Source organism: Panthera pardus, unplaced genomic scaffold, assembly GCF_024362965.1.
Source record: "Panthera pardus isolate Hobbes unplaced genomic scaffold, ASM2436296v1 HiC_scaffold_24, whole genome shotgun sequence".
Lineage (NCBI taxonomy): Eukaryota > Metazoa > Chordata > Mammalia > Carnivora > Felidae > Panthera > Panthera pardus.
In genome coordinates, this window is record NW_026526810.1 from 113,979,841 (window position 1) to 114,000,504 (window position 20,664).

At 44.1% G+C, this 20,664-nt stretch overlaps 1 protein-coding gene across 3 annotated transcripts in view; it reads right to left on the reverse strand.

Moving 5' to 3' along the window:
• POMT2 (protein O-mannosyltransferase 2) overlaps nucleotides 1-20,664 on the reverse strand; it is a 44,220-nt gene that overhangs the window by 15,436 nt on the left and 8,120 nt on the right. For 2 of the 3 annotated variants that reach the window (XM_019427302.2, XM_019427304.2), the window contains exons 3-10: nucleotides 17,016-17,120; nucleotides 14,909-15,017; nucleotides 13,068-13,176; nucleotides 10,983-11,142; nucleotides 9,555-9,661; nucleotides 8,579-8,661; nucleotides 5,705-5,814; nucleotides 1,310-1,376 (exon numbers count right to left, since the gene is read on the reverse strand). In XM_019427302.2, coding sequence (XP_019282847.2) covers nucleotides 1,310-1,376; nucleotides 5,705-5,814; nucleotides 8,579-8,661; nucleotides 9,555-9,661; nucleotides 10,983-11,142; nucleotides 13,068-13,176; nucleotides 14,909-15,017; nucleotides 17,016-17,120 — 850 coding nt within the window. The remainder of the gene's footprint in view (nucleotides 1-1,309; nucleotides 1,377-5,704; nucleotides 5,815-8,578; nucleotides 8,662-9,554; nucleotides 9,662-10,982; nucleotides 11,143-13,067; nucleotides 13,177-14,908; nucleotides 15,018-17,015; nucleotides 17,121-20,664) is intronic. The other variant, XM_019427305.2, reaches the window with a different exon arrangement.

A 20,664-nucleotide genomic window follows, 5' to 3' on the forward strand; every position in this document is an offset into this window, starting at 1 on the left:
GATGTTCAAGGATTTGGTCGATGCCCACATAGCTTTAGAAGTAAAGAGGTCTTGGGGCGCCTGGGTGGCTCAGTCAGTTAAGTGTCTGACTTCGGCTCAGGTCATGATCTCACGGTTCGTGGGTTTGAGCCCCGCGTCGGGCTCTGTGCTGAATGCTTGTTCAGAGCCTGGAGACTGCTTCGGATTCGGTGTCTCCTTCTCTATCTGCCCCTCCCCCGCTCACGCTCTGTCTCACTCTCTCTCAAAAATTAATAAATCTAATAAAAAAAAATAAAAATAAAAAGAAAGAGGTCTTGCCTTATAACCCCTCATTGTGATAGACCACTTATGTTTATCCTGTTGGATGAAAACAATCAATACTAGTACTATAAAGGGATAGAAACAGACTCTGACCAGTGGTGTCACAACATATATCACTGAGGAGTAGGAGGCAAAAACAGTGGTTGTGTGTGCCACATTTCTAGTCTCAAGACCACAGCAAGAAGAGGTGGGGAAAGGAACAAAGAAGGTGAGTTTAGATGAATAGCCGCCCACTGCCACACAAACGCTCAGGAGCAGCTGACTCAAGACAGGCTGAGCCAGGTGGTGTTTACTGAGGAGTCACAGAGAACGCCTGTGACATAGGACAATCAGCAGGGGCTCAGAAGGTGAGCAGGAGATGCCCTCTGTTCTCTTTCTAGCTGTAGCAGAAGGCACAGCCTGCAGGTAGCTAGATCACTGACCAAAGAAAGATCCAGATATAGCCCAAGTCAAAGTCCTGAGAGCCCATTAAGTGTGCTTCAGAGCAGCTCTGCCCAGGCCAATCAGGGGCAGGCCAGCAGGTACTGAGTGAGGGGCTAAGCACCAGGCTAGACGAGCCCAGCCACAGGCCCTCAGATCAAGACAACTTGAGCTGCACCATATGCTGGGGTCTGCAAGGCTTGGTGTGCTCTCAATTAGGAAGGACAGCAGCTACCATGTGCCCTCAGTTGGGGCTACTCGACCAGCCCCTGGCAGCAAGTCCAGGCAACCAGTTCTGGATTAAGCCTGAGCCTTGGCCCCGCTCTCTAGCTTCAAAATGACAGCTGCCAAGAGTGAGATCTTATCCGTCTTGCTCACTGCTTATCTCCTATGTTGACTGCAGTGCTTGGAACATAGTAGGTGCTCAATAAATAACTGTTGAAAGGATAATTGACCTCAGTAAAGGTATTGCCCAAGAATGATCAGGAGAGCCTACCTCTGTACCATTTGAAGGCATGAGAGAAATGTTAAAAATGGCTCAGAGTGAGCAATAACACAAGAGACATCACTCAGTTCCCTACCGTATTACCTGCATTTGTATTATGTTTCTTGATAATCCACAGATTGTTGTAGTCCTTGTGCAAATAGGTGGTGACCTGAGGGGAAGGGGTGGGAGGAGGTAGGGGGGAGAATACCATCACTATCAGCACAGCCACAGGACAATCAACAACAAATCAACATTGCCTAAGCCTCTTTCAGAATCCCGAGCTGCTGACCCGAGGGGCCATGTTTCCCAATGGGGTTCAGAAGTAACACTGGTAAGATTCTCTCCTTCCATCTGCATTTAGAGGTTTCTCCCACAACAGCCTTTTTGATTTGTCCCTTCATATCTTTCTGCATCTTGTCTTTAAAGTTTCAGCCACCTAGAGGAGGAGCCATGATACCTTGTATAACATAGTCTCCAGCACACAAAGAGGATTTAGTGCATTTTAAGAAGTAATTAAGGGATGCCTGGGTGGCTCAGTCTATTAGGTGTCCAACTTGTGATTTCCGCTCAGATTATGATCTCACTGCTCGTGGGTTCAACCTCCACATCAGGCTCTGCAGCACAGAGCCTGCATGGCATTCTCTTTCCCTCTCTCTCTTCTCCTCCCTCACATGTACACACTCTCTCTCTCAAAAAAAAAACAAAACAAAAAAACACCTTAAAAAAAAAAGTAATTAAGACCATGCCTCAAACTTTCTAAATGAAAAATTCATGCTATATTTTCTAGAAAGTGGCCAAATGAAACTAAAAAGCTCCATAAAGATCTCATCCTAGAAGCCTGAAGTTTTAGCCCATAGTCATCCTATATACACTGATTTTTTAAAAATTAAATGTGTATGTATGCATGTGAACATGCCTGTAACACTGTGATGAATCTAACAGCAAAAATTTGAAAACAGTATAAATGTCACTAGAGGAATAGTTAACATGATGGTATGTCCCAGGACAGAATATTACACAGCCACAGGAAACGTCTCTGAGCATTTTTTACCAGCATAGGAAAAGGCTTATAAAATGCTGATGCTGAAAATGGCTGCCATTTATCCCTAGGTACTATTCTAAGCACCAGGCACGTCTTATCTCCATGCTATAGGTACTTTGGTTATCCCCACCTTAATTATAAGGAAACTAAGGTTAAGTAATTTGTTCAAGGTCACCACAGTCTATCAGTGGAGAGACATGATTCAAACCAAGGCAGCTAATTCCAATGCTCCCAGGATAGAGACCATCTAACAAACAATTATGCCAATTATGTAAACAAGAACATAAATACCCAGAAACAACAGAAATACTTACAAAGTGAGTTTTTATAACTCCAATTGGACAAAACATGACTGATTTACTTGCAAAGAGATTTGGAATTAGCATTTAAGGAAAAAAATATGCATGTATTATGGCCAATTTGTTTTGTTGGCTTTTACATTCTCAGGAAAAAAAATTAGGACTAATGGTATTAAGAATATACAAGAAACTAAAATATTTCGGCAGCCATAGAGAAAGTAAGTCCATACTCCTGAACACAGATATACAGAGTCCACCTTAGATTTGCTTATGGATCTTAAGATTTTTCTGGTGGTTATGTGTGTGTACTCTGTGTATTTTTTTAAATAAAAACTATTATTAGTAAAATTCCTGTAAGAAAAATTTCTTCTTTATTGTGAGTATAGTCCACGGCCTCTTTTTCCCATTCAAACATTTGTTTTTACAATGCATTTTTCAATAACACGAGGTCTCCAAGAAACACTGGTGTCCTCTAACAACAGAATGTTGTGCATCAAGTCATGTGGATAAAAACTGATCTTCCAGAATTATGTGTAGCTTTTGTCTTTTGGGGGTGTTTTGGTTTTGTTTTTTACTTTTCTATATTGTTCAATTTTATAAATGTTATACTTTAAAAATATTTAGGGGTGCCTGGGTGACTCAGTCAATTAAGTGTCTGACTGCGGCTCAGGTTATGATCTCGCAGAACATGAGTTCAAGCCCTGTACCCGGGCTCTGTGCTGACAGCTCAAAGCCTGGAGCCTGCTTTGGATTCTGTGTCTCCCTCTCTCTCTGCCCCTCCCCTATTTTCATTCTGTCTTTCTCTCTCTCTCTCTTAAAAATAAATAAAACATTAAAAAAAACTTTTTTTTTTAATATTTAAAAATGGACACTTAGAGTTGTTGACAAGACATTAAATCCCAGGGCAGTGAGGGTCACTAGAGGTGATTTAGTCCAATCCCCCAGTTGGCAGATGAAGAAACAGGCTCAGAAAGGCTTAGTGTGATTAGGGCATGACAGAACCAGACTCGTCCACTCCTTGGCCCCCACATGCTCTCTCCACACCACCATCATGACATCACACCTCCATGTATGGGCCACAACTGTGTAACCCTAGGACTAGCATGACAGGGTCCTTCTCTCCCTCTGTGCAGTGTAGACGTTCCTGGCCACCATATCTGTAACTTTACCTTGTACAAGATAGCGGCAGCTCCCCATAGAAGGGTGAGCTATGGTTTTCTGCCCTGACTGTACATAATGACTCTTCTGGAGAGCCTCAAACCAAAACAAAGGCACAACGAATGGGCTCCATCCCAGATTAATGGAGTCAGAGGTGCTGTGCGGTGCCCAGGCATCAGAATGTTTTAAAAGCTCTCCAGTGGGTTCTAAAGTGCTAGAAACAAATGGAGAATCAGGAATGAGAAACTGATACTAACACCCAACACTCTGGGTCAACTTTCTGGTACACTAGTAAATTAAGGAAATAATAATAAGGAATTTTGAAAAGCAAAACTTTTTTGCAAAGTAAAGATACTGGTCATTTTTCAAGAAGAGAAATGTCACTCCCAGCTTCTCAGAACAACAGCCTGCCCTGGAGCCTGCACACCTCCCCTCCCCTCCACTCCCCGTCCCTGTGGCTGAGACTTCTGGCCCCACCACTTTTCAGAAGTGATCTCAGTTAGTTACGAGGCCCTTTACTGCCATCCAAAGACCTCTTTCTTAGCCCTCACCTTCTCTGAGGCCTTTACAGCACCTGAGCTGCTGACCACCCCTCCTCCTGGGGACACTGTCTGTCCTGTACTCTCCTCCACCCTCCCTGTTCACAACTTCCTTCTCAGCCTCTTCTACTAGTGCCCCTGGGAGCACCTCTTACCACTGCCTAAGTATTGCTGCTCCCTAGGGCTCCTTCGCTGGCTCTCCTCCCTCTGCACACCTTTTTTGGGCAATGCCACACATCCTTCTGTGTTGCTGACACCCATGTGCTACACACTCAGATCTCCTTCCTGAAGACAAGCCCACAACCTAAAATACACAAAGGAAAGTCATCTCCAGAGCTATTCTTCCTCCTCCATTTCTGACTATGGTGAAATAGCATTATCACACACACACCTTGACCAACCTACAGACTTAGACATAGCTCATCCCTGACAGCCACCAGTTTGGGGGCTCTAACACTTGACCTGTAAAGTGTTTCCTGAATCAATTCCCACCTCTATCCATGGTCTTTGCCTCCATTCATCATCCTCTGTCATGATTATTGCGCCCTAACTGGTTCCTTGCCTCCAGTCTGCTCTTCCTTTCAATCCATTACCCTCCTGCTGGAGTTACCTTTCTAACCTAAAAATCTAATCACATATTATCATGCCTTAATAAATCTCAACGCCTCACCAGTGTCCACAGAACAAAATCAAATCTACTGTAACATGGAAGGCCTTTACACAACCTGGCCTCCCCAAACTCTCCCGACATCCTGCTCCTCCCTCTCAGGCACTGTCCACCACAGCCACACCCGACACCCTGACATGGACACAGTGTCACTCACTCAGGTAATAGTCGTGGCTAATCCCCCAGTGTGCATGTCACACATATTATCTCGTACTTTTAACCTACACAGCAACGCCATGATGGAGAAAGGCACTATTTATTTTCCCCAGTTTAAAGATGAGGATACTGAAGCACAGAAAGGTTAAGTAACTTGCTCAAAGTCATATTCTAGTGGAACCAGGATTCAAACCCAGATAATCTAGTCTGGTTCCCAGGTCTGTGTTTGTAACCACAATACTTGACTCATCATCCATGGCATGCCAGGCACTGTGCTAGGTGCTTGCACCATCAGGAAGTGGCCATCAAATAGCAGAGAGACGGAAGGAAGCACTCACAACTCAATGTGGAGAGAGTTATCACATAGGCTTACAAAGCATGCCAGGCAAGCCTCTCATGCGAGAGGCACCTACCACAGTATCGAGTGGAGGTGGGTCATGGTAATCAGAGGGAACACCTACGCTAAGTCTCAGGAAGCTGGAGCTAGCTAGAGGAAAGAGCAGGAGGGTGCAGGAGGAAGCCTGTTTCAAGTGGGGAAAACAACAACGAAGGTAAAGGACAGTGGGGCAAGAAAGAACAGCGGGTTCAGTCACGGGAAACACTCTGGTATTGCTGCAATACAAAAGGCTCTCTGACCTGCTGCTGGCGGGCGCCAATGCCCTCGGGGTAGAGGTGCCTGTGGGAGTGGAGATAGCCGATGGCCATCCGCAGGTTCTTCACGGTGATCACAGAGCCATAGGCCAGATCTGGGAGGAAGGAAGACAGTGAAGGGTGTGAGCAGGCACAGTGGCTCGACTGCCCCTGACTGGGAGGAGCCCCTGAAGCCAAAGAACTCACCGACCCTTTAACAGACTCCACTGGCCCCGCGACCACCTAAAGCAGGATGCGAAGTTACCCTCCAATTTCATCAACTCAAGTGGGAGTTCGCTACAGGGTCTTACCAGTGCCCTCACCCCCCTTCCCTCCTCAGGACTTCAGAAGCAGCTGGTATTAACAGTGCACTATAATAATCAAAGCACTATTTCTAACAGCAAAAGATTAGAAACAGACTGTCCTTCAGTCAAAGTCTATACATACAATCAACAGAATAAAGAAGAAGACATTTCATGTCCTACCTAGAATATTCTTCAAGATAGGTATAATGTTATGATAGACTGTTAAGATAATTTTCACTTTGGATCTTGAGAAACTTAACAGAAGACCATGGGGGAAGAGAAGGGGAAAAATTTGTTATAAACAGAGAGGGAGGGAGGCAAACCACAAGAGACTCTTAAATACAGAGAACGAACAGGGGGATGGGGGCGGGGGAATGGGTGACGGGCACTGAGGAGGGCACTTGTCAGGATGAGCACTGGGTGTTGTATGTAAGCCAATCTGACAATAAATTATATTTTTAAAATAATAAATAAATAATTTTAAAAAATGTTTACTTTTGCGAAATCCTTTTGTGTCTTTTGAATCTAATACTATATAATAAAGTTCAACGGTGTTCGTTGTTTTTCTTTTTAGCTCTGAATTGAAAAAAAAAAAAAAACCAAAAAAACAGAGTAAATAGTTTACCCAAGAACATCCCCTCTCCCTGCAGGCCCTGGATTACTGAGAAGCCTCTTTTCCTTCTTACTGTCCCTCTTCTCAGTCCCTTGTAATCTGGCTGCCCTGCCAACCCCCGTCCACTGACACAGGTCTCACTCTGCCAGTGATAGGCTACTCCCATCTTCCTTTGTTCATTCTTCCTTTGTGCCAATTACACAGTGGATCCAAAGCTGGAGGAGGCCTGGCTGTGGCCCTGGGAGGGCCCAGTCTTGGGGAAGGTGGCTATACACACTAATCAACACAGGACAATGGGCAAATGCTCCAGTAAAGGAGTAACAACATGTGACATTGGGGGAGCCCAGAGCAGAGTAGGATGAATTCTCATCCAAAGAATAAGAAGAGTCTGGCTCGATGGAAGAGATCACAGCTGATCTAAGCCTTTTAAATACCGGGTAGGAATCTGCTAAACCCCACAACTCCATTTTTCTATGTTCTCACTCAGGCTAACATAAGCAGCCCTATACACTGATGACCATCTTTGCTTCTTGAAATGCTCTGTTCTCCCTTTTCAATTCACACTCCCTCATGGACTGTCCTCTACAGACTTTCCTAACCCCCTTCTTCCTGCATTCCCCGGTGACCTGACTTCAACCCTGTTCTCTTTCTCTTTCTACAGTTTCCGTACAGACATTGGCCACTGTCACAGTATCAATTACTCCTTTAGTTGGCTGATTTCTGCTTTGAAAGCATCAGCTCCAAGCCCACTGGCCCCATTGCATGGATTTCTCCAAACGTCTCAAACTCTCTACAGCAGAACTCAATGTTTGTCTTTCTAAACCAATTTTTAACCTGCTTTCCAATCTCTCATTCTATCCATGGTCTTGGTGGGCCCCCTGTGTTCTAGGCACTGTACAAAGCACTGGAGAGACTAAAAGACAGTCATGCCTCCAAGAGACAATTACCTGGGCTCAAGTCCTCAGTGACATCTTTCCTTCTCTTTCCATGTCCGATCTCCCCTCTACATGCCCATCGGCCCTACTCCTACGGCTGCTGCCATGACGCCCAGCTCAAGTCCAGGGGGTATCCTCTGCCTCCAATTCCCCCCCGTCCCTAGCCATCCTATACTTTGTCATCAGTGTCACCTCCCTATAGCACAGCCTTCCTGTCCTCTTCCCTACTCAAAGGCCCCCACTGAATCTCCAATGTCTGTTTATGAAGTCAAACACCCAAATGTTTCAAACCCTCATAACCTGGGCCCAACTTATCCTTTCAGCCTGATCTTCCAATCCTTCTCTGTGGATAATCTGTGCCTTATGTTGTGTCCTGTTCTTGGCCTTGATCATGCTATCCCCTATGCCCTATATGCCCTCTCCTCCCTTTCCACCCATTCAAATCTACCCATTCTTCCAGAGACTGACTCCAAGGCAACTCAGTCTATGAGCCCATGATGCCCTCCAACCCTCTAGCAGAAGTGATCTCTTGCACCCTTCAATTCACATAGCTCTGTGTTCCCTCTTTATATATTTAACACATACAGTCACCAGATCCTATCCTCTGGAGGGCGTCTATCTACAGCCTCCAATGTGGCAAACATGTGCTCAGTTCTGATCTGTGAATAACTGGATGGATGTGAGCCACAGGATACCATGGTGGAAACTGACCACTAGCACTGGACAGCCTTGCCCTTTCACCAGATTCTCTCTGGCTGGCTTCCCACAGAGCTGACTTGGATGCTTCCACAGTCACAAATAAGTCATTCTTTAGCAGCAAAGAGCTCGCTACTCAGGGTGTCTTTCTCCACCCTGTGTCCCTAGTCACTCTCTTGAGTGCCTGCCTGTACCAGATCTAACTGGATCTTTCTCCCAGTTCACCATCTATAGGCTAAAATAACTCAAGCTATCATACATGTCTTTTCCAATTCACCTCTCCAGAAAGGCTTCTGCCCTTCTACTTTCATAAAGGCCAAGAGATACTCACGTTCAGGGATGGAAGCATTATGAAGGTTGTTGCCTGAAAGCCGGGCCTGGAAGGCAGAACTGAAGAAGCCATCACCAGGACCACTGTGGGGAAAGGAGAAGAGAGACAAGTTCATGGAGGGAAACTGCAATTTCCCGGGAACCCTAGGAAGAGTTCTGTACAATCGGTTTAAGAGAGGGGCGCCTGGGTGGTTCAGTCGGTTAAGCGTCCGACTTCAGCTCAGGTCACCATCTCGCGGTCCGCGAGTTCGAGCCCCGCGTCGGGCTCTGGGCTGATGGCTCAGAGCCTGGAGCCTGCTTCCGATTCTGTGTCTCCCTCTCTCTCTGCCCCTCCCCCGTTCATGCTCTGTCTCTCTCTGTCTCAAAAATAAATAAATGTTAAAAAAAAAAAATTTAAGAGAATTACAATGGAGTGGTGATGTGGTATCATGGGAATGACACAAATAATGGAGGTGGAGACATAGGGGTCCAAATCCCAACTCAGCCACTTGCTAGTGAGGTGATCTTCAGAAGCACCTCACTTTGTTTAGCCTCAATTCCTCATTTATAAATTGGGTTATTTAAAAAAAATCAAAGAACTCAAAAATGATCGTGATTGAAATAATATGTACAAAATGCTGACATTTAGTATCTACTTATTAAATGGGAGCTGCTGCCGGTGTTGCTGTGATAATTATCCTCCAACCACACGACTTACTCTGGCCCATCCCTGTTAAACATAGGGACTCTGTTTAGGGATAAGGGGAAGCTTGGCTATTAGGAAATTCTCCTCTTCCTTCAGGTCAGGGTGCTTGCTTTTCTGAGCCCTCTGGATACCCAGAAGATAGAACATAGGAGGAAACAAACAGGTAAAACCTATCCGTCTCTTTAATATCCCAACCACAGACCCAGGAGATCACATGCCCCCCCTCTCCCCACCATGGGCTTAGAGGCAAGAGGAAGACTATAAGCGAGAGGCTAGAAAGGCTCTGCTGTACCTTTTGTTCAGCACCATGAAGTGAACAGCGTAAGTGGCTGTGTAGAGAGTCAGGGGCAGCACTATGAGGCACAGGATGCGAGCAGTCAGGTGTTTTCCCACGGTCACCTGCAAACAGAGCCAGTGAGGGGTGCTGGGCAAATGGGGCTTTATTCTACCTTATACCTTATATGCACATTATACATGGGTTTTTACGTATCAATCAAAATCATAAAAGATGGAAAAACTAACAGCCAACGAGAAAGAGTATGTGGAAACCCTAGCCTTTTCATAACACCCCACCACCTAAGCACTGCAGGGGGTTGAACATGGGCCAGCCCTCTGCTACCTGCCCGGGCCCTCACCCAGGACCTCAGCCCAGCACTGTGCCAACACCAAGACACTGCGTGCATCTTCAGCCTCATCACTCATTAGTCCCCTCTGCACGGTCACCGTGCTTCCAGTACTATGCCAGCCCCACCCATCACACACATAATTGCTCCTTATCTTAACATCAGGTCTCAGCCTCCTCCCAGAAGCCTTCCTGGACCACATGACCTGGGCTCATACCCTCCTCTGTGCTCTCACAGCACTTTTTGGCTGGAGTAATTGCCTGTTTAATTATTTCTCTCTCCATTGTCTCTGGAGAACAGGAATCCTTATTTTATTCATCTGCACATTCCATGCTTCACACTTAAAGGGGAGTCTGTCTGTATTTTCTGAATGAATAAATGAACTTGGAACTTTGGCTCAGAGGTGATGGAGAAGCATTATAGCAAAGTAGTTCAGGCCTGGAATCAGCTTCCCCTAAGTCTGAATCGTAGATCTACGTTTTACTCTTGTATGGTCTTGGGGACATAATTACCTCTCTAGGTCTTGATTTCCTCACTTGTAAGGAGAAGGTAATAACTACCTACTTCATAGGACTGTTATGGGAGGTAAATGAGATAATAAACTAAAGCATTTTGCACAGTGCTTGGCACAGAATCAGCTAATAAACTCTAAAGTAATAAACTCTAAAGGCCCTTATTGGCCTCCAAATCTGGAGACCCTGGGTGAGAAAAAAAAAATTGTGAGTTCAGAAAGTCATCCTACCCAACTGACCTAACATCCCATGCAGCCAGCGTCTGCCATATATTTGGCATGAGCCCAGCTGGACAGAATCCCCTGGCTAGATAGTTTGTAGAGTATTTGAAAAATATCGCAGAAACAAATGCCAAAAGAAAATTCCAAGGATGTTAGTTCATCCTCTCCCTTTACACCTCTCCAGCTTCTCAGCCATGGCCTACTTTCTGCTGTCACGCTGCCTATGGACAGTGGCCAGATGGATCCCACCTCGGGCCCAGAATACAGTCACTCCATCACCTGCACCAAAGGCAGAGAAAGGCCCCTGGCTCTGCTGAGCAACACCACGGAGCAATGACATTTCTACAAGCACTTGAGTTCTCACCACTGAAAGACTGAGGTCTCCAAACAGGTGCCAAAGGTCTGAAATGGTGTTCCACCCCACTTGCAGGATGATAAAGAGGCCAACAAACTTGACCCCTAAAGCACCAGCCAGATTAATGCCAGTCAGGCTGAGCCAGAACCACCAGGGGGCAGAGAAGGGCCTGAAAACCAACAAGACACAGAGTTCAGTTTGGCAGCTGGGACCAAACTCAAAAGCAACAGCTATAGTGGGGAAGGGCAGAGGTTCTGTGACTCTGAGAGGCTGTGCCTGCCATCCTTCTTGAGGGCCTCTAACCTCAGGGGACCATGACTTGGCTCCAAGGAGGACGTGGTCACATGCAGGAAGCCATGCGACAGTGAGGAGGATATTTTTCTGGGGAGAGGGGTCATAGCTTTCAAAGTAAGCAGGCTTATTCTTTAGTAGTGACCAGTCAAGAAGAAAGAAAAAGAAAATCCAGAGAATCCCACTGATTCAGTCAGCCATCTCCTTGGTGTCACCTGTGGACCTTGAAAAGCCAGCAATTACTGAGTGCTTACTATGTGTCAGGTGCTGTTCCAAGTACTTTATACGTATAAACTCTTTAACCTTCACTATAAGCACATGGAGGTAGATATTATTATCTTCTTTTCACACAGGAGAAAACCGAGGTACAGAGAGGGTAAGCAGTACAGCCAGCAAGTGGTGGATGGAGCATGGTCCTAACCCCGGCAGTCGCTTCCAAGGTTTGTCATACTTACAGCACTCTGTGCTGTGATTTTCTGATTAGCTGGCTGCCTCCCCAGCCAGAGTGAAGGTTCCTTAACTGCGAGACCTGTGTACCTCTGTACCTCCAGCTCCTCACACAGTAACCTGGCACATAGTATGTATTCAAGAAATGGCAGGTAGAAGTGTATGTGGTAGAAGGAGAAGATAACCCAAAACCACAGGGAGATGGTAGTCACCGGATCCGGCTTTATTAGCATAATATAATTTAATGAGCCTGGCCATGGTGAAACCAAGTTGACTCCTGGAAAAGCCTAGTTAAAGTCAGCTCTTTTGGTTTGAATAGAATGAATAACCTACTCTACTCTCTAGGGGCAGAAGGATGATCTGGAAAAGACTATTCTAGAGGAAGACCAGACCCTCTAGAACAGCTCCAGAACTGACCAGTCCTCTTGATGGGTATGGATCATTTAAGTCAAACTTTATATATGTTATTCCCATTGGTAGGTTGGGACTGGATGCAACCACTGAGGGTAGAGACACAAATAGTTCCCAGGCAGCTTATGTCCTGATGCCCTCCCCTCTGGGACAGAGAATGTGAAAGATAAAGAAGAAAAGATAAAGAATAAAGATAAAGAAATGCCCTGGGATCTCCTAACCATCTTTGGTGCCAAGGGGTGGCTTAGAAAATGGTGGGGTTAAAAAAAAAAGAGGTTAGAGTGGGAGAGAGCCAAAACATAAGAGACTCTTAAAAACTGAGAACAAACTGAGGGCTGATGGGGGGGTGGGAGGGAGGGGAGTGTGGGTGATGGGTATTGAGGAGGGCACCTGTTGGGATGAGCACTGGGCATTGTATGGAAACCAATTTGACAATAAATTTCATATATTTAAAAAGAAAGAAAAAGAAAGAAAGAAAGAAAGAAAGAAAGAAAGAAAGAAAGAAAGAAAGAAAAGAAAGAAAGAAAAGAAAAGAAAAGAAAAGAAAAGAAAAGAAAAGGAAAGGAAAGGAAAGGAAAGGAAAGGAAAGGAAATGGTGGGGTGGGGGAAGGCATTAGGACTCCTCCATGATATCCACAAACCCCTACCCAAATCTACCCCCATTGTAAAAATAATAATAATACTCTTAAAAAAGACAACTGACATTTTCTTAATCTCATGTAAGGCAAAAATACATAGAAAACATTTTAAAATATATTTTTATGATCTAAAATGGGCAATCTAAGTTCTAAAAAAAAAAAAAAAAAAGTATGCTTGCCTTAAGTTCAGCTTTAAGACAAGTCCTGAAGGCATCTACCCTGTCTCTGGCCATTATAGAAATTTTGGAGCTTCCACAGCTTCTGACCCCACCCCCATGCCAACCCCTGAAAAGATGGTGTTTCTGACCTGTTGGCACAGGAGTTGTACTTGACCATGCTCAGCATAGCAGCCATGATGAAGAACATCAAGATGGGGTCAAGGAGGATGTACTGGGACAGAGTGAGGCATCCTGTGTCTGAAAAACACGAGCTCAGTGGTCAAAAATGTAGAAATCAGAGATGGGCCCCTCTGAGAACCAAACACCCCAACAATAAGAAATAGTGCCCCTTACACTTAATTGCATGTAAGCATTTATGCAGTGAAGACCAGATAAGCCACTGAGTCACCAGGGAGGTGGAAGGCCACAGCTTTGGGGTACACCGAAGCCCAGGAGTAGGAAACTGTATCTCACACTGCTTTCAGACCCATGACCCAAGAAAGGACCATGTCATTCAATCAGACGGAGCAGTCGTGAGACGAGGGCTCTTCCTCATTTCCACCAGCAAACGGGGAATTCTGCCGCCCTGCTTATGTAACCGCAAACTACCTATACCTAGGGTAGAGTCTTAGGATTTACATGAAGTCTCTGTTGGGAGCTGATCCTCCACACAGGCACCAAAGTATCGTTTTTAAAACAAAATTTCATTACATCAAGCCCCTGCTTAAAGCCTTCAAAGTCTTGCCATCTCACTCAGACTAAGCAACCCCTCATGACAGCTGCCAAAGCCGGCACGGTCTCCCTCCCTGTGCAACCTCCTCTCCCAGCACTCTCTGCCTCACAGACTCCACTATGGCCACACTGGCCTCCTTACTGTTCCCTGAAACCACTAAGTGCTGCCTTGTACCAGGACCACTGAACATGCCGTTCCCTCTGCCTGAACACTTTTCCCTCAGATCTCTCCATGGGTTAATCTTCTGCTTCACTCAGGTCTCTGCTCAAGGAGGTCACCTCCTCAGGGAGCTGCTCACTGGCCACCCTACCTACAACAGAATCCCTCCCCATTACTCTCTCCCTTATACCACTCTATTTTCTACATCGCACCATTGTTGAAGCTGTTACATTTCAGACTTACTAATTTACTTGCTTATTTATCATCTGCGCCACTTGAAGGTTAGCTTCATGACAGCAAAGTGTCTCATCAGCATACCCTCTGAGGCCAAAAAAAATGGCATGGCACAGAGGAGATGTTTGAAAAATAGTTATGGAACGAAAAAAGAATAAATGCTGAATGGGTGAATAACTGAAAAAGGAAATCAAAGACATAATCCTCTATAGAAAGGCCCTATAATCTTGCAACATATCTGTCAGAACAAAGCCAGATTCACGCATGAAATACCCACCTAACCTGGCCTGGACTTCTTTAAATGTAAGTTCTATGAAGTCATGAACTCACTTTCACAAAAACAAGAACAGCACAGGATCAATTTCTGTGGATCGGCTCTCATTTATCCATGTGAGAAATAGCCACAGAAAATATTTAAGTTCTCATTTTGCTATCTCCTGCCACCCAGCTACTTCTGAGACATCTGTACTTGCATTCAGTTGAAATCAGTTACCGAATGCGAACTTATAGTAACCTGAGAGAAGCAGAACTAGAATCATAAGCCTCCTTCAAGTACATAAATGCACACACGCACACACACAAATTTATCTTCTTATCTACACCAAAGTCAAATGTGGATAACTTGGAGGTAACCTATTCCTTGGGATTATGTATGCGAGCTCTCTCCTCTAATAATATAAAGGCTTGCTACATACAACTATTCATATATGTAAATATTACTGGTGAAGAAAATAAGATTTGTAATACTTCACCCAATCCTAAAGTTACTGGGCCCACGGATAGGATCCTTAAATATATTGATTTCTAACTATATTCATACTGTGGCAGTCAATTTCCTAAGAAATATGGTATAAGACAACTTACCAAAGGTGAGAAGGGCAGCAGTGAGCAGTGCTGCTGGGAGGGACTTGGACAGCTCCAATACAATGAGGTAGGCAAAGGGGACCAGCAAGGAACCAAGGAAAGCACAGAACTATGGAAGGAAAAGAGAAGCAGTCAAACAGCCAACTAAGCTAAGTATCAGAGACCTACTTGACTTGGTACAAACTAATGTTTAAAATGAAGGACTTTGGGGCGCCTGGGTGGCTCAGTCGGTTAAGCATCCGACTTTGGCTCAGGTCATGATCTCACAGTCCGTGAGTTCAAGCCCTGTGTCAGGCTCTGTGCTGACAGCTCGGAGCCTGGAGCCTGCTTCAGATTCTGTGTGTCTCTCTCTCTGACCCTCCCCCATTCATGCTCTGTCTCTCTCTGTCTCAAAAAATAAATAAACATTTAAAAAAAACTTAAAATGGAGGACTTTGATGCAGGCGTGACTTGGTGACCTGAAATCACCTGGAATATCTATAAATAAGAAAGGGCTGCTGTGACAGTGAATCGTCATATCAAGCAACATTCATGTGCCTACTGAGCACCAACTTGAACACTGATATGAAATCAGCAAAGTTCAGCCAAGTAGGTGTGGGCAGGATGGCACAGTGGTTTCAAGTAGGGGACTCCGAAGCTGGACTGCCCCATCAACTGCCAGCTGTGACCTTGAACTAGTGTATCTCTGAATCTCAGCCTCCCTATCTGTGCAATGTGAAAAATAAGGGTTCCTACCTCATAAGGTTTTCTCTGGAGATTAAATGAGCTAGTTTTAGTAGCACACACAAGGTACTCAATAAACATCAGCTTCTATTACAAAACTGCAGGTGCAAGTTGAGAAAGACTTCTCTAAGGTGTTTTCATATTCTAGAGAACTCTAATGTTATTTTTGTTATTTCTCCCTTGGCTCTCTTCTTCGATCACACCAGAAATCACTCTTTAATCTACAGGTTGCATTTTGATTCTGGAAAAAAGATTACCTGACACTTAAGTATCTGGAGAGCTGTGTTTTGTTTTGTTTTGTTTTGTTTTGTTTTGTTTTGTTTTTTGTTTGGAACCACCAGCCTTCTCTCCAACTCCCTACCCTGTCCATCAAAAGTAAATAGACAAGCTGGGGGAATGGAAACTCTTACATCTTGGTTGCCACTTTTTATCAATAGAAAGCAATGTATCCTAGTGTGAAAGAATACAAGGCTGTTATATTTGGCCTTCTCAATTTCCACAGTAAGTCCATAGTGAGTCAGACCTATATCCAATTACGTACGCTATGTGATGTTCAAAAGTCACTAGGAGGACACAGAATCACTTAAGAATGTGAACTTGAGGGTAGGGGAAAACCTTGTTTAATATGGTATGACCATGCAAATCATCCAATAGTTAGCCCAAATAAGCATATAGCATTTATCCAAAGCGTTTTGAGCTCCTTAAGGAGCTTGTAAATAAATGCAACCTGTTTGAAAGCTCCATGTCAGAGGTCAGATTTTGCAGGTTTCATTTAGCTACAGATAAGGGTCCCCACAGAGTTGGGTATTTAGGCCTGGCCATGCTTCATCAAGGCTGGTGCTGGGACTGGGGACAAACATATAGCCTCCCTAAAAGACTGGAAAACCCCTTTTGGGTGCCTGAACCCTTCACAGGGAAAGAAGCAGGGGCCTGATGGCAGGGGTGTAAAGATGCTAAAATCTTAAGAAGGGTCCTCAGAGGTAGGCAGTACTCTAGCAGTTGTGGCCATGGAGAGGGATGATGTGTAGCGTGTCAATGTGCTGAGGCCAATGTCAGGGCTGCAGGAGACTCCTGGCTGCCTGGGTCCTAGGTTACTCTCTAACTCAACATCTGAAGCCTCACATGGGCTGGGCAATAGGTGACACTGTGTGTTTGCTCCTACCTATGCAATCTCGGTATTATCTGCAGCCTCCCTTCCCTTCTTACTTACCCAGTTCTGAATCTCTATGCCTGAATATCTACTACAGGATGTGGGTCCAATCATCCTCCCTTCCACTGCCACATAAAGTCCCTCTGTCTACACTTGCTACCCTCCAGGGCTTCCAATTATTATGTTCTGAGTGTGGCCCCGGGGTTCAGTCTAGAGCAAGTCAGGAAGCCTTACTCCTCTCATTCCCATGTAGTTGTGATGCTCATATTTATCCCCGGGCTTCTGGAACAAAAAAGTACCATCATACCCACTCAGGTAGCCAGCAAGACCTATCAGCATCTGAGGAGAGAAGGAGAACAAACAAAAAGATGATGAGAGACTTTTAAGATTCCTCTGTCCCCTGAATTTCCCTCCAGCTGCACCCAGACTTGGTTTCCCTTGACAACTGTCCACAGGAGTTGCCAATGTGACATTTTCTCCTGCAGCTGTTGCAGAGCAAAGAATCGTTTGTCCACAGAGCTCTTTGCTTGAAACAAATCCTCTCTTGTGTTGAGGCCAAGTTCTTGGGAATAGGGCAGATTGAACATTTAGGAAGAAAAATCCCACAAAGAAAAATCCCACTGGCAAGGCCAGTGAGGGGCTCTCTCGTTCAGCCTTCTTTCATTTGCTATGAAATAAAATGTGACAGCTCATGGGGGAAGCCATTGGCAGGGGCTGATTCCTGAAAGACCGATCCACTGAAAGGGAAATGAGATTCCAAGTCAGAATGAGGATGGAGAAAAGTGGCCAAGGAGTTACATACTAGGAATGGGCAGAAGGGAAAAAAGAATGCTAAGACAGACAGACTTTCCCAGAGGAGAAAAGTCCCAGTGGAAAAAATACAAAAAGGCCAGAGACCAGTTTCTCTTATTTGTAATATTTCAAAGGAGGGCAACCTTGGCACGTTCCAAACCAGAACAAATCAACTATTATACTAAGACTGAGATTTGTGAGTCCTTCAAAACGTTCAAGAAGATCAGCTCCTTCATGTCTATCTTTCCATGGCTATCGACAGTGTAAAAGTCTAGTTTCCACACAAGCAATCAGAAGCTCCTAAGACCTAAAAGGTGTCAGCAAATACCAAGCATTTTTAACAGCCCCAGAATGCCCTAGCTGGACCCCTATGCCCCAGTTAGGCTGTGTGGAAGGATAGAGTACATTGGCTGTATTGAGAAAGTCCCTCCCTGAGACGCTGCTCGTGGGTCTGGACCACTGGGTCTAGATCACTAACCAGCTCCTGTTTTACTTTAGTTCTAACCAGTTCCACTCTCTATAATTCCATGGCAAGGAACAGAAGCCAAAATGCTTATAAATGATTATAAAGCCTTGTTAAAAAAAAAAAAAAAAAAAAAAAAAGAAAGAAAGAAAAGAAAAAGGAATCCTAGGGCTCAGAAGTTAACATAACTAATTTAATATAAAATAAGAGAAGGAATTGAAAAGACGGAACTATCCAAATACCTAGATGGACAAAAACCAACAGGTGGCAATTAAATGGATGCCCCTTCCCACCTGGGATTTCAGAAGACAAATTCGCCTGGAGCTGGTATAAATTCCCAGACTGCTTGGCTGGTCTGCTAGAGTGAAGAAATGCACAGATGGTTTGCATCTCAGCTCTCTGATTGCAGACAACACTTAATATCTCTGAGCTACAAGTAATAAAACCTTCCTTGCAGGGGGTTGGGAAGATTAGAGACAGGGCAATAAGTCAAACGCTGGCACTGTGCCAAACACCAGTTCCCTCACAGTTAAAAGGGTAGCCCTTAAGGTTAAAAGTAGCCCTGAGCTAATTTTCTAACTAACTCGTTCAAATCAATAATAATAATAATAATAATAAAAATAATAAAAACCCTACTAGAATAATGGGAAAATTCATAGAAAACAAAATAATAACGGCTAATTAACATACGAAGAAAATGTTCAACTCAACTCATAAAGACATGCAAATGAAAACAGTGACACACCATTTTTCATTCTCAAATTGGCAATGTTTTGAAAGTATGATCATACCAGCGCTGGCAATGGTGCGGGGAAAACAACGCTCAGACACTGTTGGTAGGAGTATATATCACTATAATATTTTTGCAGAAGAACTTAGCAATAAGTAACACAAATTTAAGTGTGCCTATCCTTTGACTCTTTAGTTTGGCTCCTAAGAAACTTTTAGATACACCTACATAAATAATTACGAAAAGATAAATGTACAAGGATGTTCATTGCAAAATCTTTTGTAATGTCTGAAAACTGGAAGTAACATAAATGCCCACCAATTGAAGACGGGTAAAATAATTCATGGCACATCTGTATAATAGAATAATATACAACATTAAAAAGAATGGACTGCAACAGCCATAAGGAAGGATGAGATCATGCCATTTGAGACAACATGGATGCACCCAGGAAGTATTATGCTAAGTGAAATAAATCAGACTAAGGAAGACAAACACCATATGATTCCACTCATAAATGGAATCTAAAAAAAATGAACAAACAAAAACAGAATCAGACCGATAAATACAGAGAACAAACTGGCAGTTGCTAGAGGGAACGGGGTGACGGATGGGCAAAATGAGTGAAGGGGAGAAGGAGATACAGGCTTCCATCTATGGAACGAGTAAATCATGGGAATAAACAGCACAGCATAAGGACTACAGTCAATGATATTGTAATAGCAGTGTAACACCACAGCTACACTTGTGAACACAGCATAATGTATAAACTTGTCAAATCACTAAGTTGTATACCCGAAACTAATGTAACATTGTGTGTCAACTATAATCAAATTAAAAATAAATTAAATAAATTTTTTTAAAAATGGAGCACATTTTATGTACTAACATGGAAAGAAGTTAAGATCTATCATGTTTAAAATAGAAGTTGCTGAACAATTTTAGTCTGGTCTGATTTATACATGTCAATTGTTCGTGTATATGTATAAATATACACACACTTACATTTGTATAAAGAATTTCTAAGAAAACATTTAAGAAACTAATAGAAATATGGGGAAAGGTAGCTTGTGACCTTTTACTTTCTTCTGTGCAGATCAAAATTTTCACTACGTGCAGGCATTTTTCTTTAACCCAGGGCTGGGGGCCAGTGTGGAGTAGCAGGTATCAGCCTCAGTACTGCAGGAGAAAACTTCCCATTTGCAACTTCAAGGGGCTTTCTGAGTCTTTGACTGGTTTGGCCTTAGAACCTATGAAAGCTGCTGTGTTCATCACTCTCTTTCAACCAGGCAGAGCACAGGACCATCAGGAGATAAATCGGTGGGGCAGGGGTGGTTTAGAAAGAAGCCTCACATTTCTCCCTTCACACAGGGACCAGATGTGAAGCAAGGAGGGCTTAAGTAAAAACAAATCAACCAATATTCCACATGCTTCACTGTGCTTAGCACTGGGGGACTCCAAAAACACACAGGCAGTCCCCAGCTGGAAAATTGTGCTGGCTCTCCTAGGAAAAATCTCCTCCACTGCTAGCCCAGTGCAAACATTCAACACATTCCACTGCTTAATTGTATGGTAGTAACAGATGTCATCCGAGTACTGGGGCAAGGCCAGTTTCATGAGGCAGTGTGGTAGAAGAGTTGAGAGTAGACACTAAGCCAGCCTAAACCTTGACTCTGCCACTTAGGAGCTTTCCTCCCTATGGCAAACTTCTTTTCCTCCCTGTGCCCCAGTTTCCCCACTGGCAAAATGGAGATACAATGGTATCTACTTCATAGCTTATTCTGAGGATGACATAAGATAATGTATGGAAAATAACTAAAACAGACTAAGTTTTCAATTGCTCTGATTTTTATTGCTGTTATCTTTAAAAGGAGACAGAAAGAGGCATAATATTTTCT